The 19357-nt window shown below is 40.8% G+C and overlaps 2 protein-coding genes across 7 annotated transcripts in view; one reads left to right on the top strand and one right to left on the bottom strand.

The window, feature by feature from the left end:
• The window catches only part of Ntaq1 (N-terminal glutamine amidase 1), a 34933-nt gene extending 20708 nt beyond the window's left edge, over positions 1 to 14225 (bottom strand). For 2 of the 3 annotated variants that reach the window (XR_010041240.1, XM_003467387.5), the window contains exons 1-3: positions 14046 to 14225; positions 1228 to 1327; positions 362 to 412 (exon numbers count right to left, since the gene is read on the bottom strand). Coding sequence is in view for 2 of the 3 variants with exons in the window: in XM_003467387.5 (XP_003467435.3) it covers positions 362 to 412; positions 1228 to 1327; positions 14046 to 14131 (237 nt within the window). In the remaining variant the exon portion in view is untranslated. The remainder of the gene's footprint in view (positions 1 to 361; positions 413 to 1227; positions 1328 to 14045) is intronic. The other variant, XM_005002607.4, reaches the window with a different exon arrangement.
• A 359-nt stretch (positions 14226 to 14584) lies between these two features.
• The window catches only part of Atad2 (ATPase family AAA domain containing 2), a 64603-nt gene continuing 59830 nt past the window's right edge, over positions 14585 to 19357 (top strand). For 2 of the 4 annotated variants that reach the window (XM_063231136.1, XM_063231137.1), the window contains exons 1-2: positions 14585 to 14739; positions 18992 to 19068. In XM_063231136.1, the coding sequence (XP_063087206.1) occupies positions 19027 to 19068 (42 nt within the window). In that variant the 5' untranslated portion in view covers positions 14585 to 14739; positions 18992 to 19026. Of the gene's footprint in view, positions 14740 to 18991; positions 19069 to 19357 lie in introns of those variants that run through there. The other 2 variants (XM_063231138.1, XM_013149968.3) reach the window with 2 other exon arrangements.

The raw sequence follows: 19357 nt of genomic DNA on the forward strand, positions 1-19357 counted from the left end.
CAAAATAAAAACTTAAAAGAAGCAGGGCAAACATCTGCAATCCCAGTACTCTGAGAGACCCAGGCAGGAGGATTCCAAGTTTGAGTCACAATTTAGAAAGACCTCATCTCAAAATAAAAAACCAAAACCTGGCTGAGGGGTTAGGCTTTGGGCTCAATCTAAACTGCAATAACAAAGAAAGAAAACAAAATATCCCAGGACTCTTACCTTAGCCCAAATAACTTATTTTCAAAGATCCACTTACTAATGATTGCCATAGCTTTTCTCTGGAGTCTAACAATTCTGCCTCACCAGAGCACCCAGGCTCTTGGAGGTCTCAGGAGCAGTGCGTGGGGAGTTCCCACACAGAGAGGTGTCTTACCCAGATCACGGGCTCGTTTCCAGGTCTCGCCTGCTGCTTCCAGATGGGTATCTGAGGAACACAGTGCATCCCACAAGCTGCAGTTAATCACTCCTAGATGCTCCAGTGCAATACACAAACGAGAAACGAAATCTCTCTAATCTGCTAACAATCAAGGCGAAAGAATGAATAAAAAGTCTAAATCTTTCTCAGTATAAGAATTCGCAACAATGAGAGCGCATAAGAACATAAATTAAACCTGGTGTGGTGGCACAAACCTGTAATTCCAGCTAGTTACGAGGCTGAGGCAGGAGGCCTCAAAATTCCAGGCCAGCCTATACAATGAGATCACACCTCAAAATAAGAGATACAAAAGAAAAAGGGATATAGCTCAGGGGTAGAGACCCCTGGGTTCAATCTCCAATACACTATAAAGAAAAAAAAGCTCTTTCATACCTAAGAAACTTAATCTGTATCAATGTACTATTTCAGTCTTTTAAATATACTCCCTTACCTATAAGTTTAAAAATAAGGTATTAAATATTTCTAACTCAACTATGCCCTATAAGGGGAAAAAAAAAACAAAAAACAAAAAAAAAACCTGATTCAAAAACAAGCTAGCCAGGCATGATAGCTCGCTCACACTTGTAATAATTCCAGCACTTGCACTCGGGGGGCTGAGGCAAAACTGCCCTGAGTTTGGCCAGCCTGAACTACATACTGAGACCCTGTCTCAAAAAGACAAAAACAAAACAAACAAAAATCTATATTTCTAATGTGGCTGTATGCGAAAGGCTTGGTTCCCACAGCACTGAACCGTGCCACAGCCAGCTCCTAAGGTAACCCTGAACCTCCAACTTCCCGTCAGCAGCCGCCCATCAGCTTACCATCTTCTTCTCATTTGATATGAAGACAGCATAACATTCTTCTAAGGGATACTGGTCATGGTTTTTGATGTATTCACAGAGCTTCCAGATATTTTCTTCGCTGAAATAAAAGTTTAATCAATATAATTAAAAGTAGTACTCTGTGTCTTTCAGATTTGAACAAAAGACTGATGATAACATGAAAAATAATTGAGAACATCTCATCCAACAGCTGGCTAACATCTGAAACTCATCTAGGACATTGTTAACAAGCTGTTCCCCAAACTGTAATGTATGTGCACATATACCTCAAAATTCTAGAAAAAGGGGCTGGGATTCAGCTCAGTGGTTTAAGTGCCTGCTTGACAAGTAAGAGGTTGTGAGTTTGATCCCCAGTGCCAAAAAAAAAAAAAAAAAAAAAAAAAAAAAATCTAGAAAAAGAAGAATAAGCTAAACCCAAAGACTGTATGAGGGAGGAAATCAAAAAGATCAGGGCAAAAATCAATGCAGTGGAGACTAAGAAAACAATACAAGGCTGGACCTGGGGGCGCACACCTGTAATCCCTGGGGCAGCTGAGGCGGGAGGATCGCTGCAGCACGGGCTACAAAGTGAGTTCAAGGTCAGCCTGAACTGCATAGCAAAACCCCGTCTAAAAAAGTAAGAAAAAAAGAATACAAAGAATCAATGAATCAAAAAGTTGGCTATTTGAAAGATTAAGACTGACAAACCCTTATCAAAAAAAAAGGAAAAGACAAGACTCAGATCAATGCAATTAGGAATGAAAAGGGCAAAATCATAATGGATCCTGCAAAAATCCTGAAAATCATCAAAACCTACATGTACTCTAATAAGATGGAAAATTCAGAAAAAATGGACAGATTCCTAAGTACATAAGAATTATCAAAGCTGAATCAAAAAGCTATAAAATTCTAAACAATCCAATATCGGTAATAAAATTAAAGAAATTTTAAAAAAATCTACCAACAAAGAAAAGTCCATGAATACACTGCTGAATTGTACAAGAACTTTAGAGAAAACCTAATGCTGCTATATCTCAAACTCTTTAATGAAACTGAAAGGGAAGAAATATTCCCAAAGTCCTCCTGGAAGCAAGCATTACCCTAATACTTTCAAAACCAGAGAAAGATCCAAGCAAAATAGAGAACTACAGATCAATCTCTCTACGGAATACAGATGCAAAACTCCTCCTGTACTGACAAACAGAATTCAGCAAATCAAATCACATACCAAGTAGGATGCACCCCAGGGATGCAGGGATGGTTCAACATACACAATTCAATAAATGTAATACACTATAACAACAGAACCAAGGACAAAATCTACATGATCATCTCAATAGATGCAGAAAAAGCATGTGACAAAGTCCAACAGCCATACATGATTAAACAAAAACCTACAGAAATTAGAAAGGCCTTCTCTTAATCTGATAAAAGTCATCTATGACAAACCAACTGCCAACATCACACTAAATGGTCAAAAACTGAAAGCTTTCACTCTAAATTAGGAACAAGGGCTGGAAATACAGCTCAGTGGCACAGTGCCTATCTGGCAAGTACAAGGTCATGAGTTTGATTCCTGGTACCAAAAAAAAAAAAAAAGAGAGAGAAAGAAAGGAATATGGATAGAAAGGGAAGAATTTAAAATTATCATTATTTAGTGATGACATGATACTCTACATAGAAAACCCAAAAAATTCCACTGAAAGATTCCTGGAATTACTTACCAAATTTGGCAGCCATAGCAGAATACAAGGTCAATACACAAAATCAGTGGCAATCTTGTACATAAAAATAAACCCACTGAGAGACAATATTACATAGGGAAGCACTGCCTTTCACAACAGCATCAAGAAAAAAGAAACACCTAAGAATGAATCTACAAAGGAAGTGAAAAACCTTTACATTGACAACCACAGTACAGTGGTACCTCAGTTCATGATCGCTTTGGTTTGCAAACAGAAAGTGTTTGGCAAAATTTTGTTTTTGTTTGCTAATTCTGCATCAGGTGATAAGCACAACCACAGCCATCTTTCCCACAGGAACTCGAATGTGGTCATCTTTTCCAGATCATGTAACAAAGAGGGTATCAGAAAATGGAAATATAACCCCTGTTCTTGGATAGGAAGAACCAATACAGTGAAAATAGCTGTAATTCCAACATTGTTATTCACTTTTACTGCAATCCTAATCAAAATACCAACAGCATACCTCGCAGAACTAGAGAAAATAATACTAAAATTCAAGTGGAAGCTGGCATACATGCACAAGGCGCTGGCTTCAATGCTTAGCACCACAGAAAATAAATGAATAAATAAAATAAAATTTACATGGAACCAGAAATGCACTTCTGAGCAACAAGAGCAAGAAAGGGGGCATCACAACCTCTAATATGAAGTTACTTTACAAAACTATCATGATAAAAAAAAAAAACAGCACGGTACTAGCAAAAGCAGGAAAAAAAAAAAAAAAAAAACCCCAACTGACCCTACAATCAACAGAACACACAGAAACAATTCTAAACACCCACAACTACCACTTGACAAAAGGGTCATACATTTTAACTGGAAGAAAGCCTCTTTAATAAATGGTGCTGGGGGGCTGGGGATTTAGCTCAGCGGCATAAGCGCCTGCCTTGCAAGCAGGCAGTCGTGAGTTCGATCCCTGGTACCGATAAAAACGAAAGACACAGAGTTTAAATATACTCCCCTACCTATAAGTGGCACAGAGTTGTAATCCCAGCACTCAGGAAGCTGAGACAGGAGGATCAATGCAAGTTCGTGGCCAGTCTGGGTTATATGTGAGTTCAAGACCAGCCTAGACTACTTAGTGAGACCCTGCTTCAAAAATAAACAAGCAAAAAAAACCCAAAACACTAAACAGTCCTGGAAAAACTGATCTTCCACATGCTGGAGATTAAACCTAGACCCATATCTCTCATCATATACTAAACTAAAATCAAAATGGATCAAAGATCTAAATACTGAAACAGAAACGCTTAATCTGCTAGAAGATAAAACAGGTAACATAGATGTAGGCAAAGACTTCAACTGCAATTGTTCAGGAAATATTACAAAGAATCGACTACCTGGATCTCATCATACTAAAAACCTTTTGCGCAGCAAAAGAAACTGCCAACTACTGCAGAGACAACCAAGAGGACGGGAAAATTTTTTTTACCAACTATTCTTCAGACAAAGGACAATTATCTAGAATACATAACTCAAAACAATCAAACAGGACTTCTGGGAAGGGGGCAGAGTAGTAAGCACCAGAGGACACAGCCTCTCTGAGAGTCACCATCCAGATGCTGGAATACAGCATTGTGCGAAAGATAAGAAGGAAGCGGACCCTGGACCCAGAAGAATCTGAAGTATGCACTGAACCCCACAAAGACAGTAAAAAGAAAAACTTCAATGAAGGAGAAGGCAGTAACTGACAGCGGCTTCTCCCTGAGCCACACTCCCTGCGGGAGATGGGGTCACAGTGACGGTACAACTGATGACCCCAGAGGCCTCTGCAAACAGACATGGACACAGAGGGGAGCAGCAGACGTGGAGGACTCCACTGGCTGGCGTGGAGTGCAGAGGACTTAGTCTTCCTGCGCGAGAGAGCAATTAGCTGGGTGTCGTTTGGGAGTCTGGCTGGCTGAGCTAGGAACCTGGAACAGAGGCCGGCTTCCTCTAGCAGCTCCGAGCAGGGCGCAGACCCATGGAAATTGCTTGGTATGTGGCAAGCCCAGGGAGTCTGGTCTCAGGGTTGCCTGCTGGGATTATCCTGTTCCACCTAAAGCAACGGCTGGCTTGCTGGGGTAGAATGGCACGGTTTGAGACTGTCTCCACACGCAGTTTACCAGTGAAACCAGAGAGAATATGGAAGTGAACTATTTGTTTCTTTTTCTTCTTCTTTTTGTTGTTTGTTTGTTTTGTTTTGTTTTTTCTTTCTTCATTTTTTTATGAGAGTAGTTCCTACCCTCCTTCTGGGTGTGGTTCTGTTCTGTTCTTCCTTTTATCTCTTCCATCTCTCTTTTCCTTCATTCTTCTGTACCAGTTTTCCCAAGCTGGTTCGATTCACCTTTATCCTCCAGCCCTTCTTGTAATCTCTTTCTCTCCTTCCACGTCTCTATTTTCTCCTTAATCCATTTTAAATTTTAACCTTGAGAACACAGTTGACATATTATACTTATATACTGCATATACTTATATAATTATCTGGTTTGTTTTACATCTTGTAATCACAAATCTAGTTCATATGGTTAAAAGGTGCAAATTAAGGGTTAGTTTGTTGTTTTCTAGGCTGTGTTTGATGCTGTTGATACCACTACAGCCAAAATTGACATAATTGTTCTAAACAGCTGTTGGCCCTGATAATTCAAGACCACAATTAACTAACAGTCACAGAAAATACCGTGGCACTGTGCCAAAGAACCAGGGAGGAGGACAGACAAGCAATAACTTCTCACCACCAACAAACTGAAGAGATCAGATCTTCCAACACACAAACCCAAACACCAGCTATGCCTGCAAGATGCCTCAAAGAAGTAATCATCACCTAAGTGTCCTAAATACTACCAATGAAGCAACCCACCACAGGAAACTGACCAGCATCACCCTAGAAATTATAAACTAAAGAAAGAAAAGAAATGAGAAGACACTTAAAGCAAGATGTGACCCCAGACCTCCAGTTCACCAAAGGCAATCCCAGGGTGCAATGAGGTGGAACAACCCAAACGCCCCCACACCACCACCAAGTTTCTCTGAAGTGGAAACAACAAAGCAACTGAATGAGGCTCTAGAAAAAAAATGAAATCAGAGATTTCACAAATCTCTGAGATAACTAGAGATTACCAAAATGCACACCATGCTTAGCGACATTAGAGCAGACACAGACAAAAAAACAGAACAACTTCAGCAAATTATGGAAGCTGAGCATAGAAAACAAACGGAATCTATGAAGGGGATTCAAGCAGATATCCAGGAGAATAAAAGATCCACTGAAATTATTCAAAGCAGCTTAGGCCAATGTAGGGACAGGATCTCAGATATTGAATACAGGTTTGCAGTTAGTGACCAGGAAAACAAAGATTTCTCAAAACCAGCAAGGGACATGAGAAATCAACCCACAGCAGCTGCTATGAAACAAAGAATAACTTAAGATTGGTTGGAGTCAATGAACAGAAGGAGCTATCACAAATGACATTTAAAAAATATTCACAGACATCATGACAGAAAACTTTCCTGGTAGAGAATAAAAATTTAACATGCAGATAAGCAAGCATATAGAACTCTAATTAGAGATGATAAAAAAAAAAATCTACAGCCAGGTGTATCATAGTCAAGATTCCAGAAATTAAACTCAAGTATAGAATCTCAAAAGCTGTTAGGGAAAAGAAATAAATCACTTATAAAAGAAATCTCATCAGAATCACAGCTGACTTTTCAACACAAATTCTCAAGTCAGAGAGCTTAAAGTGAAGTACTCCAAGTTCTAAAGGAAAATAACTTTCGACCCAGATTGATGTATCCCACAAAACTATCTTTCAAAATTCTTGGAGAAATAAGATACTTCCATAACAAAAAACACTTGAGGAATTTATGACCATCAAATTAGTACTCCAAAATGTTCTGAAGGACATTCTAGAAAGAGATAATAAGGATTATAGCTCCATAAATCCCAACATAAGGAATCCACCAGCAAAGGCAAACAATTAGAGAGAAGGAAAAAAGGAGGGAACCCAAAAACAGGAAAATAATGTGACTAATATAAGTCAATACATATCACTGATAACCATCAATGTTAATGGTCTTAATTCACCAGTCAAGAGACACTGACTCGCAGAATGGATCAAGAAACAACATCCAACAAGATGCTGCATACAATAAATACTTTTAATTCAAAAACAAATTCATAGACTGTAAGTCAAAGGATGGAAAACAATACTCTATGCAACAGAGATTCAGAAAAAAAGCAGGGGTAGCTATTCTATTTGTAGACAAAGTGAATTTAAAGCCATGACCGATTAAGAAAGATAAAGAAGGTCACTACATCCTCATAAAGGTAACAATCCACGAGGAAGAGAGAACAATCAAATAATATATGCAACAAATATCAGTGCACCCAACAATATACAACAATTGCTAACAGACATGAAATATCAAATAAGCTCTAATACAACTGTATTAGGAGACCTCATCACCCTACTGTCACAAAGACAAATCAACTAGACAAAAAAATCAATAATGAAATATTAGAACCGAATCAAACTTTTAAGCAAATGGACTTAATAAATGTCTACAGTGTTCTACCCCACAACACCAGAATACATATTCTTCTCAGCTGCACATGGGATATTCTCAAAAAAAAAAAAAAAAAAAAAAAAAACATATACTGGCTCATAGAGCATGCTTAATAAATAGAAAGGAACTGAAATTATCCTATGGGCAATATCAGGCCATGGTGCAATGAAATTGGAAATCCATACCAAAAGAAACCACAAGAACGTCACAAACACGTGTAAATCAAATAGCACCCTACTCAACAACCAATAGGCCACAGATGAAATTAAAGAAGAAAAGAGACATTTTTTATGGTTGAATGATAACGACAATACAATATGCCGAAATTTGTGGGACACAATGAAAGCAGTCTTAAGAGGGAAAATTTATAGCAGTAAATACCCATACCAGGAAAACAGAGCAAGCACATATAAACAACTTAATATTGAACCTTAAACTTCTAGAAAAAGAAGAGCAGGTTAAACCAAAAGTTCATACAAGCAAGGAAATTATAAAGATCAGAGCCAAAATTAACACACTAGAGACTAAAAAACTATATAAAGAATCAATGACTCAGGGGCTGGGGATTTAGCTCAGCGGCATAAGTGCCTGCCTTGCAAGCAGGCAGTCATGAGTTCAATCCCTGATACAGGTAAAAACGAAAAAGACAAAAAAAAAAAAAAAAAAAAAAGAATCAATCACTCAAAGAGTTGGTTCTTTGAAAGATTAAAACTGGGGCTGAAGCTTTAGCTCAGTGGCATAAGTGCCTGCTTTGCAAGCAGACAGTCGTGAGTTTGATCCCCGGTACCAATAAAAAGGAAAAAGACCAATAATTAATTAATTAATTAATTAATTTAAAAAAAAAGAAAGATTAAAACTAACAAACCCTTAGCCAACCTTATCAAAAAAAAAAAAAAAGTAAAGACTCAGATCCACGTAACTGGGAATGAAAAGGCCAAAATCACAACAGACTCTAAAAAAATCAACAAATCATCTCTACCTACTTTGAAAACTTGTATTCTAACAAGATAGGAAATACAGAAGAAATGGATAGACACCTAGATACATCTGAATTACCAAAGCTGAATCAAGAAGATAAAAATCCTAAATGACTCAATATAAATAAATGAGATTGTAAATGTAATTAAAAATATCAACAAAGAAAAGCCCAGGCCCTGATGGATTCACTGCTGAATTCTACAAGAAATTTAGAGAAGACCTAATACCACTACTTCTCAAACTCTTTAATGAAATTGAAAGGGAAGCATTACCTTGATACCAAAACCAGTGAAGGATCTAACTAAGAAAAAGAGCTACAAGCCAATTTCCCTAATGAACATGGATGCAAAAATCCTATATAAGATACTGGCAAACAGACTGCAGCAAATCAGCAAAAAGATTGTACACCATGATCAAGTGGGATTCATACAAGGGATGCAGGGATGGTTCAAACATATGTAAATCAACAAATAAAATATACCATATTAGCACAGCCAAGAACAAAAATCATATGATTATCAAAATAGATACAGAAAAAGCGTTTGACAAAATCCAACACCCACTCATGAGAAAAACTTATACAAAACTGGAATACATGGTCTTTATCTCAATTTGATAAAAGCCGTCTACTACAACAGCCAACATCAAACTAAAAGGACAAAAACTGAAAGCTTTCTTTCTAAACTCAGGAACAAGACAAGGATGCCCACTATCACCCCTATCCCCACTCTTACTTAACATAGTCCTGAACTTCAGCTGGAGCAATCAAACAAGAGAAAGAAATAAAAGGAAAAAAGATAGAGAAGGAAGAAGATAAACTATCATTTGCAGATGACATGACACTCTACTCAGAGGACCCCAAAAACTCCACTAAAAGACTTCTAGGTTTACAAATTTAGTAATGTAGCTGGTTACAAAGTCAACACTCAAAAATCAGTAGCCTTCTGGTAGACAAATAACAAACTCACGAGAGAGAAATCAGGGAAACAATACATCTCACACTAGCATCAAAAAATAAAATACCAAAAATAAATAAATAAATAAATAAAATATCTAGGAATCAATCTAATAAAGAAGATAAAAGACCTCTGCATTGAAAAGTACAGTACTCTAAGAAAGGAGATTGAAGAGGATATTAGAAAATGGAGAGATATCCTGTGCTCCATAACAGGAAGAATCAATTTAGTAAAAATGGCCATACTTTGAAAACTATTATACAAATTCAGTGCAATCGCAATCAGAATTCCAATAGCATATCTCACAGAATTAGAGAAAACAATCCTAAAATTCATCTCGAACCAGAATAGACCTAACTAACAAAGGCAATCTTGGGCAACAAAGACAGGGGCATCACAATCCCTGACTTGAAATTATACTATAAAGCTACTGTGATTAAAAAAAAAAAAAAAAAAAAAGTGTGGTACTGGCAAAAAAAAAAAAAAAAAGACCTGAAGATCAATGGAACAGACTAGAAGATGCAGAAACAACTCCAGACACACTTAGCTACCTTATCTTTGATAAAGGTGCCAAACAAATTCACTGGAAGAAAGACAGCCTCTTTAATAAATGGTGCTAGAAAAACCTGCTCTACACGTGCTACAGATTAAAACTGGATACATATATTTTACCATGTGCTAAGCTAAAATCAGAATGCATCAAGATCTTAATATTAAACAGAAACATTAACTCTGCTGGAAGATAAGAGTAGGTAAAACTTGGTGTAGGCAAAGACTTTACGAACAGAACCCCTACTGCACAGGAACTATCACAAAGAATCAACAATGGGGATCTTACCCTACTGAAAAGTTTTTGAACAGCAAGAGAAATCACCAACAGAGTGAACAAACGACCCACCAGCATGAGAGAAAATGTTTGTCAGCTGTGTCTCAAACAAAGGATTATTATTGAGAACATACAGAGAACTCAAAAAAATCACTCCTATCAGATTTAGAGATCCAATCCAGAAGTGGACATCTGAGATGAACACACACTTGTCAGATAAAGAAGTACAAACAGCAAATAGATATGTGAAAAATAGTTCAACAAGGGCTGGGGATTTAGCTCAGCGTCATAAGCACCTGCCTTGCAAGCAGGCAGTCGTGAGTTCGATCCCTGGTACCGATTAAAAAAAAAAAAAGTTCAACATCACTGAAATACAAATTGAAACAACCCTGAGATTCACCCCAGAGAGAATGGCTACCATCAAGAAATCAAGCAATAACAAATGCTGGAGGGGCTGTGGAGGAAAAGGAATCCTTTTCCATTGTTAGTGAGATTGTAGAATGGTGCAACCACTGTGGAAATCAGTGCGGAAATTTCTCAAAAACTAGGATTATAGGTCCCATTCAACCCAGCTATTTCCCTTCTGTGTATTTGCCCAAAAAAATTAGAAACTTCATACCACAGTGATATATCTATAGCCATGTTCATAGCAACACAATTTGTAATAGCCAGATCTTGGAAATAACCTAAAGGCCCATCAACTGAGGAATGGATAAAAAAGATATGATACTTTTATACAATGGAGTACTACTTGGCCATAAGGAAGAATAAACTGGAGACTTTTATAGATAAATGGATACAACTTGAGAACATACTCATTAGTGAAATAAATAAGACACGTATGTGTAAACACCATATTGTTTCATTAGTGAGAGAAGCTAAAAATACATGTATGTGTGTATGTAACATGTATATAAAAATAGTTAAGATAGTTATACTACTGACTTCTCAAGAGTTCGCTGAAGAGAAAGATTTGTGCTGGTATTGTTTGGACAATTGAATGCAGATGCCTTGTGCTCTGGGTGACTGATTTGGAGGTGACAATGTACAGTATATGCACCATCACTGCCCCTTGGTTGATGCGTTTTAAAATTTCGTTGCAGTTTTTTTTTTTCTCTCATTCTCTTCTTCTGGTTTTGTTGTTGTTTGTTTTCTTTTTGTTCATGGACTTGGAAAAGATAAATAAGTAAATTTTGGGTGCCAGGTGTAGTGTCCCAGTGACAAGGAAAGTTAAGACACTAAGGATGCGGCCCACATCCAGCAACACATGGGACAGCCTCACATAAATGACCAGACTCAAAATGTCCAGGACTGAGGAACCATGAAGTAGGGTTCAAAACAAGCTCAAAGAACAATGACCAGATCTAGGAAAGCCTGTGACACTCAGGAAACAGATTCTGTCATCTGTGCCTATATCCCTTGAAATATGATCAGCTGAGCAGCCTCCAACTCCTCAAGTATGCTGCTTATAGGCCCAGACCCTCTGGGGTAGAACCCCAAGATCTGAGAGTACGAAAGCACTCAGATTTGGGACAGTTTTGAGCAGTGCAAAGTCAGCAAAGGGTAAAGACTTGACTGGGTATGAGAGCTGAGAAACAGGCCTGTAAGGAAGCAGTTTCCATGATGAAGAGGAGACCCTGACCCACAGCTGAAGAAACTAAAAAGAAACTACCTACCACAGTGATGCAGATCTCTTGTCTCCCACTATGTCACGCCAGTCTTACCACCTCCTTGCTCCTGGCTCCTCCTCGGAGCCTTCCTTCTCCCTTGCAGCTCTTGCTGCCTGGAGACCTTGCTCAAAGCTCTACCCTTTCTACCTCTGCAGATCTGCTCTGTTCCTCCTGATCAAGGCCATCTTCCTTAAGTATGCTAATATAAAATAGTATGCGCCACCATCAGCACTTAAACATAGTTCACTTGTTTATGTCTGCTTTTCCCATCTCAAAATGTAGGAGCCATGAGATCTCACCATAGAAGTTTTCATTCCCTGCTATATCCCAAGTGCCTAGAATTATGCACCACACAATCCAAGTACCCTAACAAAAATGTTGTGTTTTTTTCTGCCACTGAAAGAGACTTTATTAGGACTTATGCCATAGCATAGAGGAAACAGTTTAAGAACAGAACCCCTAATAAACATTTGTTGAATGAATGAGTGAAACAATAAATGGACGTTACAGAAACAAACTGTGATTGATAGCAAACCTTTCAGAGCTTTTAAAGATAACTAACAGGGGCTGGGGATTTAGCTCAGCGGCATAAGCGCCTGCCTTGCAAGCAGGCAGTCGTGAGTTCGATCCCCGGTACCGATAAAAATGAAAAAGACCAAAAAATAAAAATTAAAAAAAAAAAAATAAAAGATAACTAACAGCCTGGTGTGGTATGTGGGCCATAGGTTCACCACCACTGATTTAAAACACAGGTAATTGGTGGGGGATTAACTCAGCGGCCTCGAGTTTGATCGCTGGTACAAAAAAAAAAAAAAGGCAGAAATACAATACAGCAGTTGAAAAATGTGCACTTCAGCACCACCACACAGTAAAGGTCAGACCTTGGGCAAACAGAGCCTTACCATGGCTTTTCAATAGCAAACTAAGGATCCTAGACGTATAGAAGCACTTGGCATTGGACCCGATAAGTGTTCAAAGCCAAACAAATGTTAAACTGTTATCAGCACAGGTTTCATGCGTAGGAAGCCGTTGAAGCTAGAGATTCACCAAGTGTGGCGCTAAAGCAAGACCAGCCCAAGAAAAACAGACCAAAACAAGCTATGTAAACAAGTTGTTTCAGCGCAAAGAAGGAAAGGGTCCCAAGCCTGCCAGGCAAACAAGTTGCTAGGCAGTGAGGTTGAAACCGACATTCTTCTTTGGAGGGCATAAAAAAACACGCTACACTGGTTGAGCAGTTCCTTTCCTCCCATTAGGAGGATAAGGGTCCACCTGCCCACAGCTTTGTCTTTTATTTTTCTCATCCTCTCAAGTCCTTAACCTCAGGAACCTCACGAGCCGCACTGCGCATTCATGAGCAACAGAAGAGGACAAGGATGGATTTACAAGGCCCTGAGGGTTCTCCTCCAGATAAGGGGGAGAAGTCATTGTTCAGGGAAGGGAAGAGGAGGTGTGGGAGTGAAGAGGACCAAGGGAGACTAAGTACTTCAGCTGCAGGGGGGTCTAGGGCAGAGGGGCAGTGCCAGACTGCCTATAAGTCTCTATGCATTCACCCAAGCTTGAGGCCTCATTCCCTCTGTGCTTCGGTGTTCATATCTTTAAAATGGGAATCACTGCCTACCTTTCAGGGATCGTGGGGGGCGCAAGTGAGTCAGTAAACACAAGCCACCTTAAGGCTTAGCACAGGGGAAGTGATGTACAAATGTGACCATCATTAGGACAGAACCGAGGTTAACCTCAGGTATCCGTGGCTACAGGTTCTGAGTTGGATTCCTGACTGCTATTAATTGGGAATAACTGCTATCACCTTGGAAATACACCCTCAAATTCCCTTCTCTTTCAAAATTAAAATGATCCGCATCTCAACCTGAATTCACAGAGGGTCTGCAGAATCTTCTGCCCTGTAAGTCCGACTCCCCTTCCTCGTTCCCAAGTGCTGAGGCTCGCAAAGCGAGCGCCAGGCAAAGGCAAGCACCGACCCAGCGCTCCGCTCCGGAGACCAGGCCTTGGGTCCCGCTCCCCCCTCCCCGACAACACGGCCACCCGTTCAGGCCTGCAGTGCCAAGAAGCCTGAGGAGGCGGCGCCCGCGCCCCTCACCAGTAGCAGCTGCTGTAGACACACGCGGCTCTCGTGGGGCAGGCGGGCTGGTAGCGCGGGGCGGCGGGAGAAGATTCCTCTTGCATGGCCGAGCTCGGGCTCCTGGGCGTCACCGGCCCAGCAGCGCACGGTACGCCTCCTGGGTGTGAGACGGAGTCTGGAGAGGTCAGAGAAGCTTCCGTGCAGTGCAAGACCGGCTCCCGGCTGGGGCTGGATACGCAGGGTTGGGCGGGCGAGTTCAAGGCAATTCGGCGGTGGGAAGGTGGAGCCAGCATAAAGGGGCGGATCCGGTATGAAGTGAGCAAATGAGAGTTCTTGGGGGCGGGGCCCTGATGCGAGGATAGCGTAGTTCCGGGGTGGGAGAACCCAAAGGGTGCGGGGACAGAAGCCCTCGCCCTGGTAGGCGGGGCCCGGGATGCGTTTGGCGGCGTAGCTCCAGGTAGGCGGAGCAGACTAGTGGGTGGCCCCTCCCGGGGTCGTGGTTTCACTGCGCGTCATGGTGGGCGGGGCTCGGGGTAGGTCCGGAGCACCGCGGGAGGAAGTAAGGGCGCGAGAACGGCGGGGCAGGTTGGCGGGAGGCATCTGGGGAGAAGTTAGGGGCTCCTCAGAGTGGTGGCGGCGCAGCCTCGGGGGCGCCTGGGGTGAGCACAGAGACACCTCCTACCGGGCTGCGGGCCCCCTGTGGAGGAACCAGGTGAGAACCTTGTGTGTGAAAATCGACGCCTTGGGGCCAGGAAGTGGAGCGAGGGATTCAAGTATCCCCTTTGAGTCGCAACCTAAATCTCATCTAGTCTGACTCAATTTTTTAAATTCAGAGATGTGTATAGACTGGCTCCAGAAGATTTCCTAACTCCTTGATACAAGAAGCAAAAAGTTTTAAAAGTTTGAATAGTATTTCTTTTTTGCGTTAATCATATGTGTATTTGCTGGCTGCCTGGAAATTGTTAAATGGCTTCTCAGTGACTGAAGGACATTGAAGACGCTACACTTTACAACTTGGTGAATTGTCTTTATTTACATGGACACGTGTAACTGATAGGGAACTTCCCGTTATAAAATCTTAGGAAATTCTTAGGTTGGTTTTTGGACCACACAACAGTCAAATTACTCAACTACCAGAGTTCCAAAGTCCATAAACCCTGAAGACTGAATATATTGTCTCTATCAATTTATTGCCTCCATTCTGAATACGCACTCCTTGTGGATTCTATGCTAAATATCAGAATTCCATTAACTCTGTCTTTTAATCTGACATTAAGCTTTCTCAGCAGAGTACTGCGGGGATGCCAAAGGAGAGCGACCAGAGTTGCTATGAACCCTACTGTGATGAGCTAGAATGTGGTCTCCCTAAACTTGCAGCTGTTGCCTGCCAATAGCCTGCCTTCCTGAGGCCTCTGTATACAGAGCAGGGCTTTGGAGGCCTGCACACAGCGGTCACCTGCAGCCACACTGAACAGTGGGTCCTTCTGCCAGCCTGCCCTCCTCCCTATCTTCAGTTTCTCCATGCCCTCTGGTGGAGCTCTGCTTCTATTTCCTGGACTCCCACACATGCTGTTTTTGCCCAGCAGCTTCCAACCACCTCACTGTGGTGATGTGCTAGCCAGCCCACTCGATCATTAAGGGACTCTAAACTTGTTTCAAGTTTGTCCTCCTCTGGTTACTCTTCTTCAGCCTTAAGTATATAGAGGGCGGTGGTGGGCTATGACACGTGTGTTAACTGTGTTTTTCTTTTTAAGACAAAAGATATTGATGTACGAATTGTTTTTTCTAAACTAAAACCACAGTGTTCAGATCAATTGCAGTATGATAAATAAGTGGATTTGGGGTTGCAGTTTGGCGCTCATCTCTAAAAGGTCCACTACTGCTGTTTAGTTTCCTTCTATCTTAAGAGTTACACCTTTGTCATAAATATATATCCTTTCTGGTAACTGCTCTAAGAAGAGGAGGTAAGGAGCTGTAGAGTTAACAAGAACACTCTGGCAGGGTTGCACTTTCATGGGTGTAAGCATTTTATGGGAATGAGGGGTGAGGTCATCCTACGAACACAGGCTTATGCTTAGAAATCATACTGTTTCATCAAGACCTCTTAGAGCAGCATTTTGGGTAAAGTTGGCATGTGCCAAAGAGCTCTCAGCACCCATGTAGTACACAACTGCATAGCTTTGCAGTTATGAGCATCATCATTATGTGTCTATGCACTGAGTATAATAAACATTGTGCTGGACATAAATCATGATGAATTAATAACTTTTTGTACCGGGAATTGAATTTGTGACCTTGTGCTTGCCAGGCAGGCGCTTACGCCAGGGATGGGGATTTAGTTCAGTGGCATAAGTGCCTGCCTTGCAAGTGCGTGATCATGAGTTCAATCCCCGGTACCGATAAAAAAAATCCCCAGCCCTAAAATTAATGACTTTTTGTTAGGTGTATCCATATCTGATTTGTAAATCAGATTTCTGTGACAGACCCAAAAATATTGTGACTTAAATGAGATATGCGTGTGTTTCTCCTGTAACAGCCTGAGCACATGCATCCCAGCACTGTCTGCTACATAGCTCCTATTTTGTGGCAAGGCCATATCTAGTCTTGCCCTGGTTCATGTGATTGAAGATGAATTGCTACAATACCTGCTGCATCACATTCTGGCTTCAAAAGCAGAGGAGAAAATCTGCAAGGATACACACCACTTTTGCTTTTTTTGAGGGAAGGAATGTCGTGTGGATAGAGTTTAGCTAAATTACTCAGGCTGGTCTCCACTTGCCATCCTCCTGGCTCAGCCTCCCTTAGTGCTGGGATTACAGAGATGCATCACTGTACCTGGCTAGATTGTACTTTTCTTGTTTGTTTTTGAAACAAGATCTCATTTTGAAACAAGATCTCAGTAGTTCAGGCTGGCCATGAACTCACTATGTAGCCCAGGAAGGTGAACTCCTAACAGTCTTCCTGCCTCAGCCTCCCAAGTGCTGAGACTACAGGTGTGTGCCATCACATTCAGCTACATTGTACAGTACTTTCTTTTGCTTCTAAATTTTCCCTTATAAGCAGGAGTTACTCTTTTTAATTGGAAAAACAATTGACCATAGGGAAAACTATGTATGCTCTTATAATAGAGACGGTTTCAGAGCAGTAAGAACTGTCTAAAACCAGGTTCTAATCTATAAACTCCAATGATCTGGATTATAAAGAAATGAAAAGTGCATCTGAAAAGTGTAGTATACAATGAGATTAGGATGTTAGAGGGCAAGGATTTAGAGGAGGGACATCTGAGAAAGGAAGATATGGGAAAGGCCACAGGCATGGGAGGGAGAATTCAGGAAGTCCACACCATGTAGTACACTCCAGTTTAAAAATATAAGGCAATGGGGGCTGGGGATTTAGCTCAGCAGCATAAGCGCCTGCCTTGCAAGCAGGCAGTTGTGAGTTTGATCCCCAGTACTGATGAAAAAGAAAAAGACAAAAAAAAAAAAAAAGGCAAAAATCTTTTATTGAGGGAGTATTTTTAACTTTCAATATTAAGAACAAGAAGAAAAGAGATAAGCCCACTGCTTGGATCTGTGTTAAATTCTTTTATCAGATAACTGAAAGAAAACAGAAACTTCCATGCCTATTTTGACTTGCATTTTCAAACAATTTGTGTGTGTGTGTGTTTTCCTTTTTGCAGGGTACTGCAAAAAAAAAAAAAAAAAAAAAATCCACAAACTGCAAAAAATAAGTAAAATAACAGTAAGGAAAATTAAAGGCAAAGATAGGTGCAGTGATAGAAAGTACTAAATTGGCATAGATGGGTTAAGTCTTCAGTTCTGCACTTACGTGCCAGAATTTTGAGAGAGCTTTGGGTTATGACCTCAAAGCCTTTCTTAATAATCTTTGCAAAAATAAGTTAGAGGAGAGGACATAAGATTAAATTAGGGCTGGGGCTTTAGCTCAGCAGCATAAGCACCTGCCTGGCAAGTACAAGGTTGTGAGTTTGAGCCCTAGTACCCCCACCACACAAAAAAAGATTAAATTCAGGTGGAAAAAAGAGATTAAATTCAGCTGGGAGTGTGCCACCATGCCCAGCACTAGAAAGGCTTACGCAGGAAGATCCTTGCAAATTTGAGACCAGCCAGGGCTACAAAGTAAGCCCAAGGCCAGCTGAACCACATTAGAAGACGCTGTCTTTAAAAAAAAGAGGGGCTGGGGATTTAGCTCAGCGGCGTGGCACCTACCTTGCAAGCAGGCAGCCGTGAGTTCGATCCCTGGTACCGATAAAAACAAAAAAGACCTCCCCCCCCAAAAAAAAAGAAAAGAATTAATTGACTGATAGAGGTTTACAACTCATTATATCTTGATTTTAGCAAAGCAGTAGCCCAACTGCATTGGTCATGACCCATGCATTTCAAAGATAAGACAGAAAGGCTGCCATTGTTTCTTGTAACAGCACAGACTGAGGAGGAGGAGCTGCAGGCTCATAAGGGACCAGAGCCAGGACCGCATTCCCAGCCCTTCTTTCTTTTCTTTTTTTTTTTTTTTTTTTTTTTTTTTTTTGGTCTTTTTCTTTTTTATCGGTACCAGGGATCGAACTCACCACTGCCTGCTTGCAAGGCAGGTGCTTATGCCTCTGAGCTAAATCCCCAGCCCCTTGGAATTTTTTTTTTTTTTTTTCCCAGCCCTTCTTTCTCACCACCTCAAACTCTGCTCCTCAGTGCTTGGCTCACTTCTAGAACCAACTCCTCACTTCTGGCTCATACAGCCACAGGAAGTCCTGTATTCGCATTTTCCAGGCTCAGGAACCTGACTGCAAACAGAAAGTTCCTTTTCCTTCTAGCAATCACACAGAATGACTTGCACCTTTGATTCTTTTTAGTTTGGTTTTGCAGTATTGGAGACCAAACCTGGGGGTGCTCTACTACTGAACTATATTCCCAGCTGTTCTTTTGTTTTGTTTTGTTTTTATCTTTACACAGGGTTTTGCTAAATTGCCAGGTCTGGACTCGAACTTATGATCTTCCTGCCTCAGTCTCCAGAGTGGCTAGACTTACAGGTATGTGCCACCAGCCCAGCTAATACGTTTATTTTTATACCTCTGTGTTCTTGTGGTTTTGGGGAGGTGTTTCGTTCTTTAGCATGTATTGTATTACTCTGTAAGACATTTTAATTTTTAAAAATCAAACTTATCAATATTAACCTAAATAGCTATGTGTGGGTAATTATTATTTATTTTTGTACCAGGGATCAAACTCATGACCTCACAGTTGCAAGGCAGGCACACTGCTGAACTAAATCCCAGCCCTTATAATTATTGCTTGAGAATGGAGTCCTAGAAGTGGAAT

The sequence above is a fragment of the Cavia porcellus genome, unplaced genomic scaffold (assembly GCF_034190915.1).
Source record: "Cavia porcellus strain 051 isolate PalLab524CR breed Dunkin Hartley unplaced genomic scaffold, mCavPor4.1 scaffold_19, whole genome shotgun sequence".
NCBI classification, from domain to species: domain Eukaryota; kingdom Metazoa; phylum Chordata; class Mammalia; order Rodentia; family Caviidae; genus Cavia; species Cavia porcellus.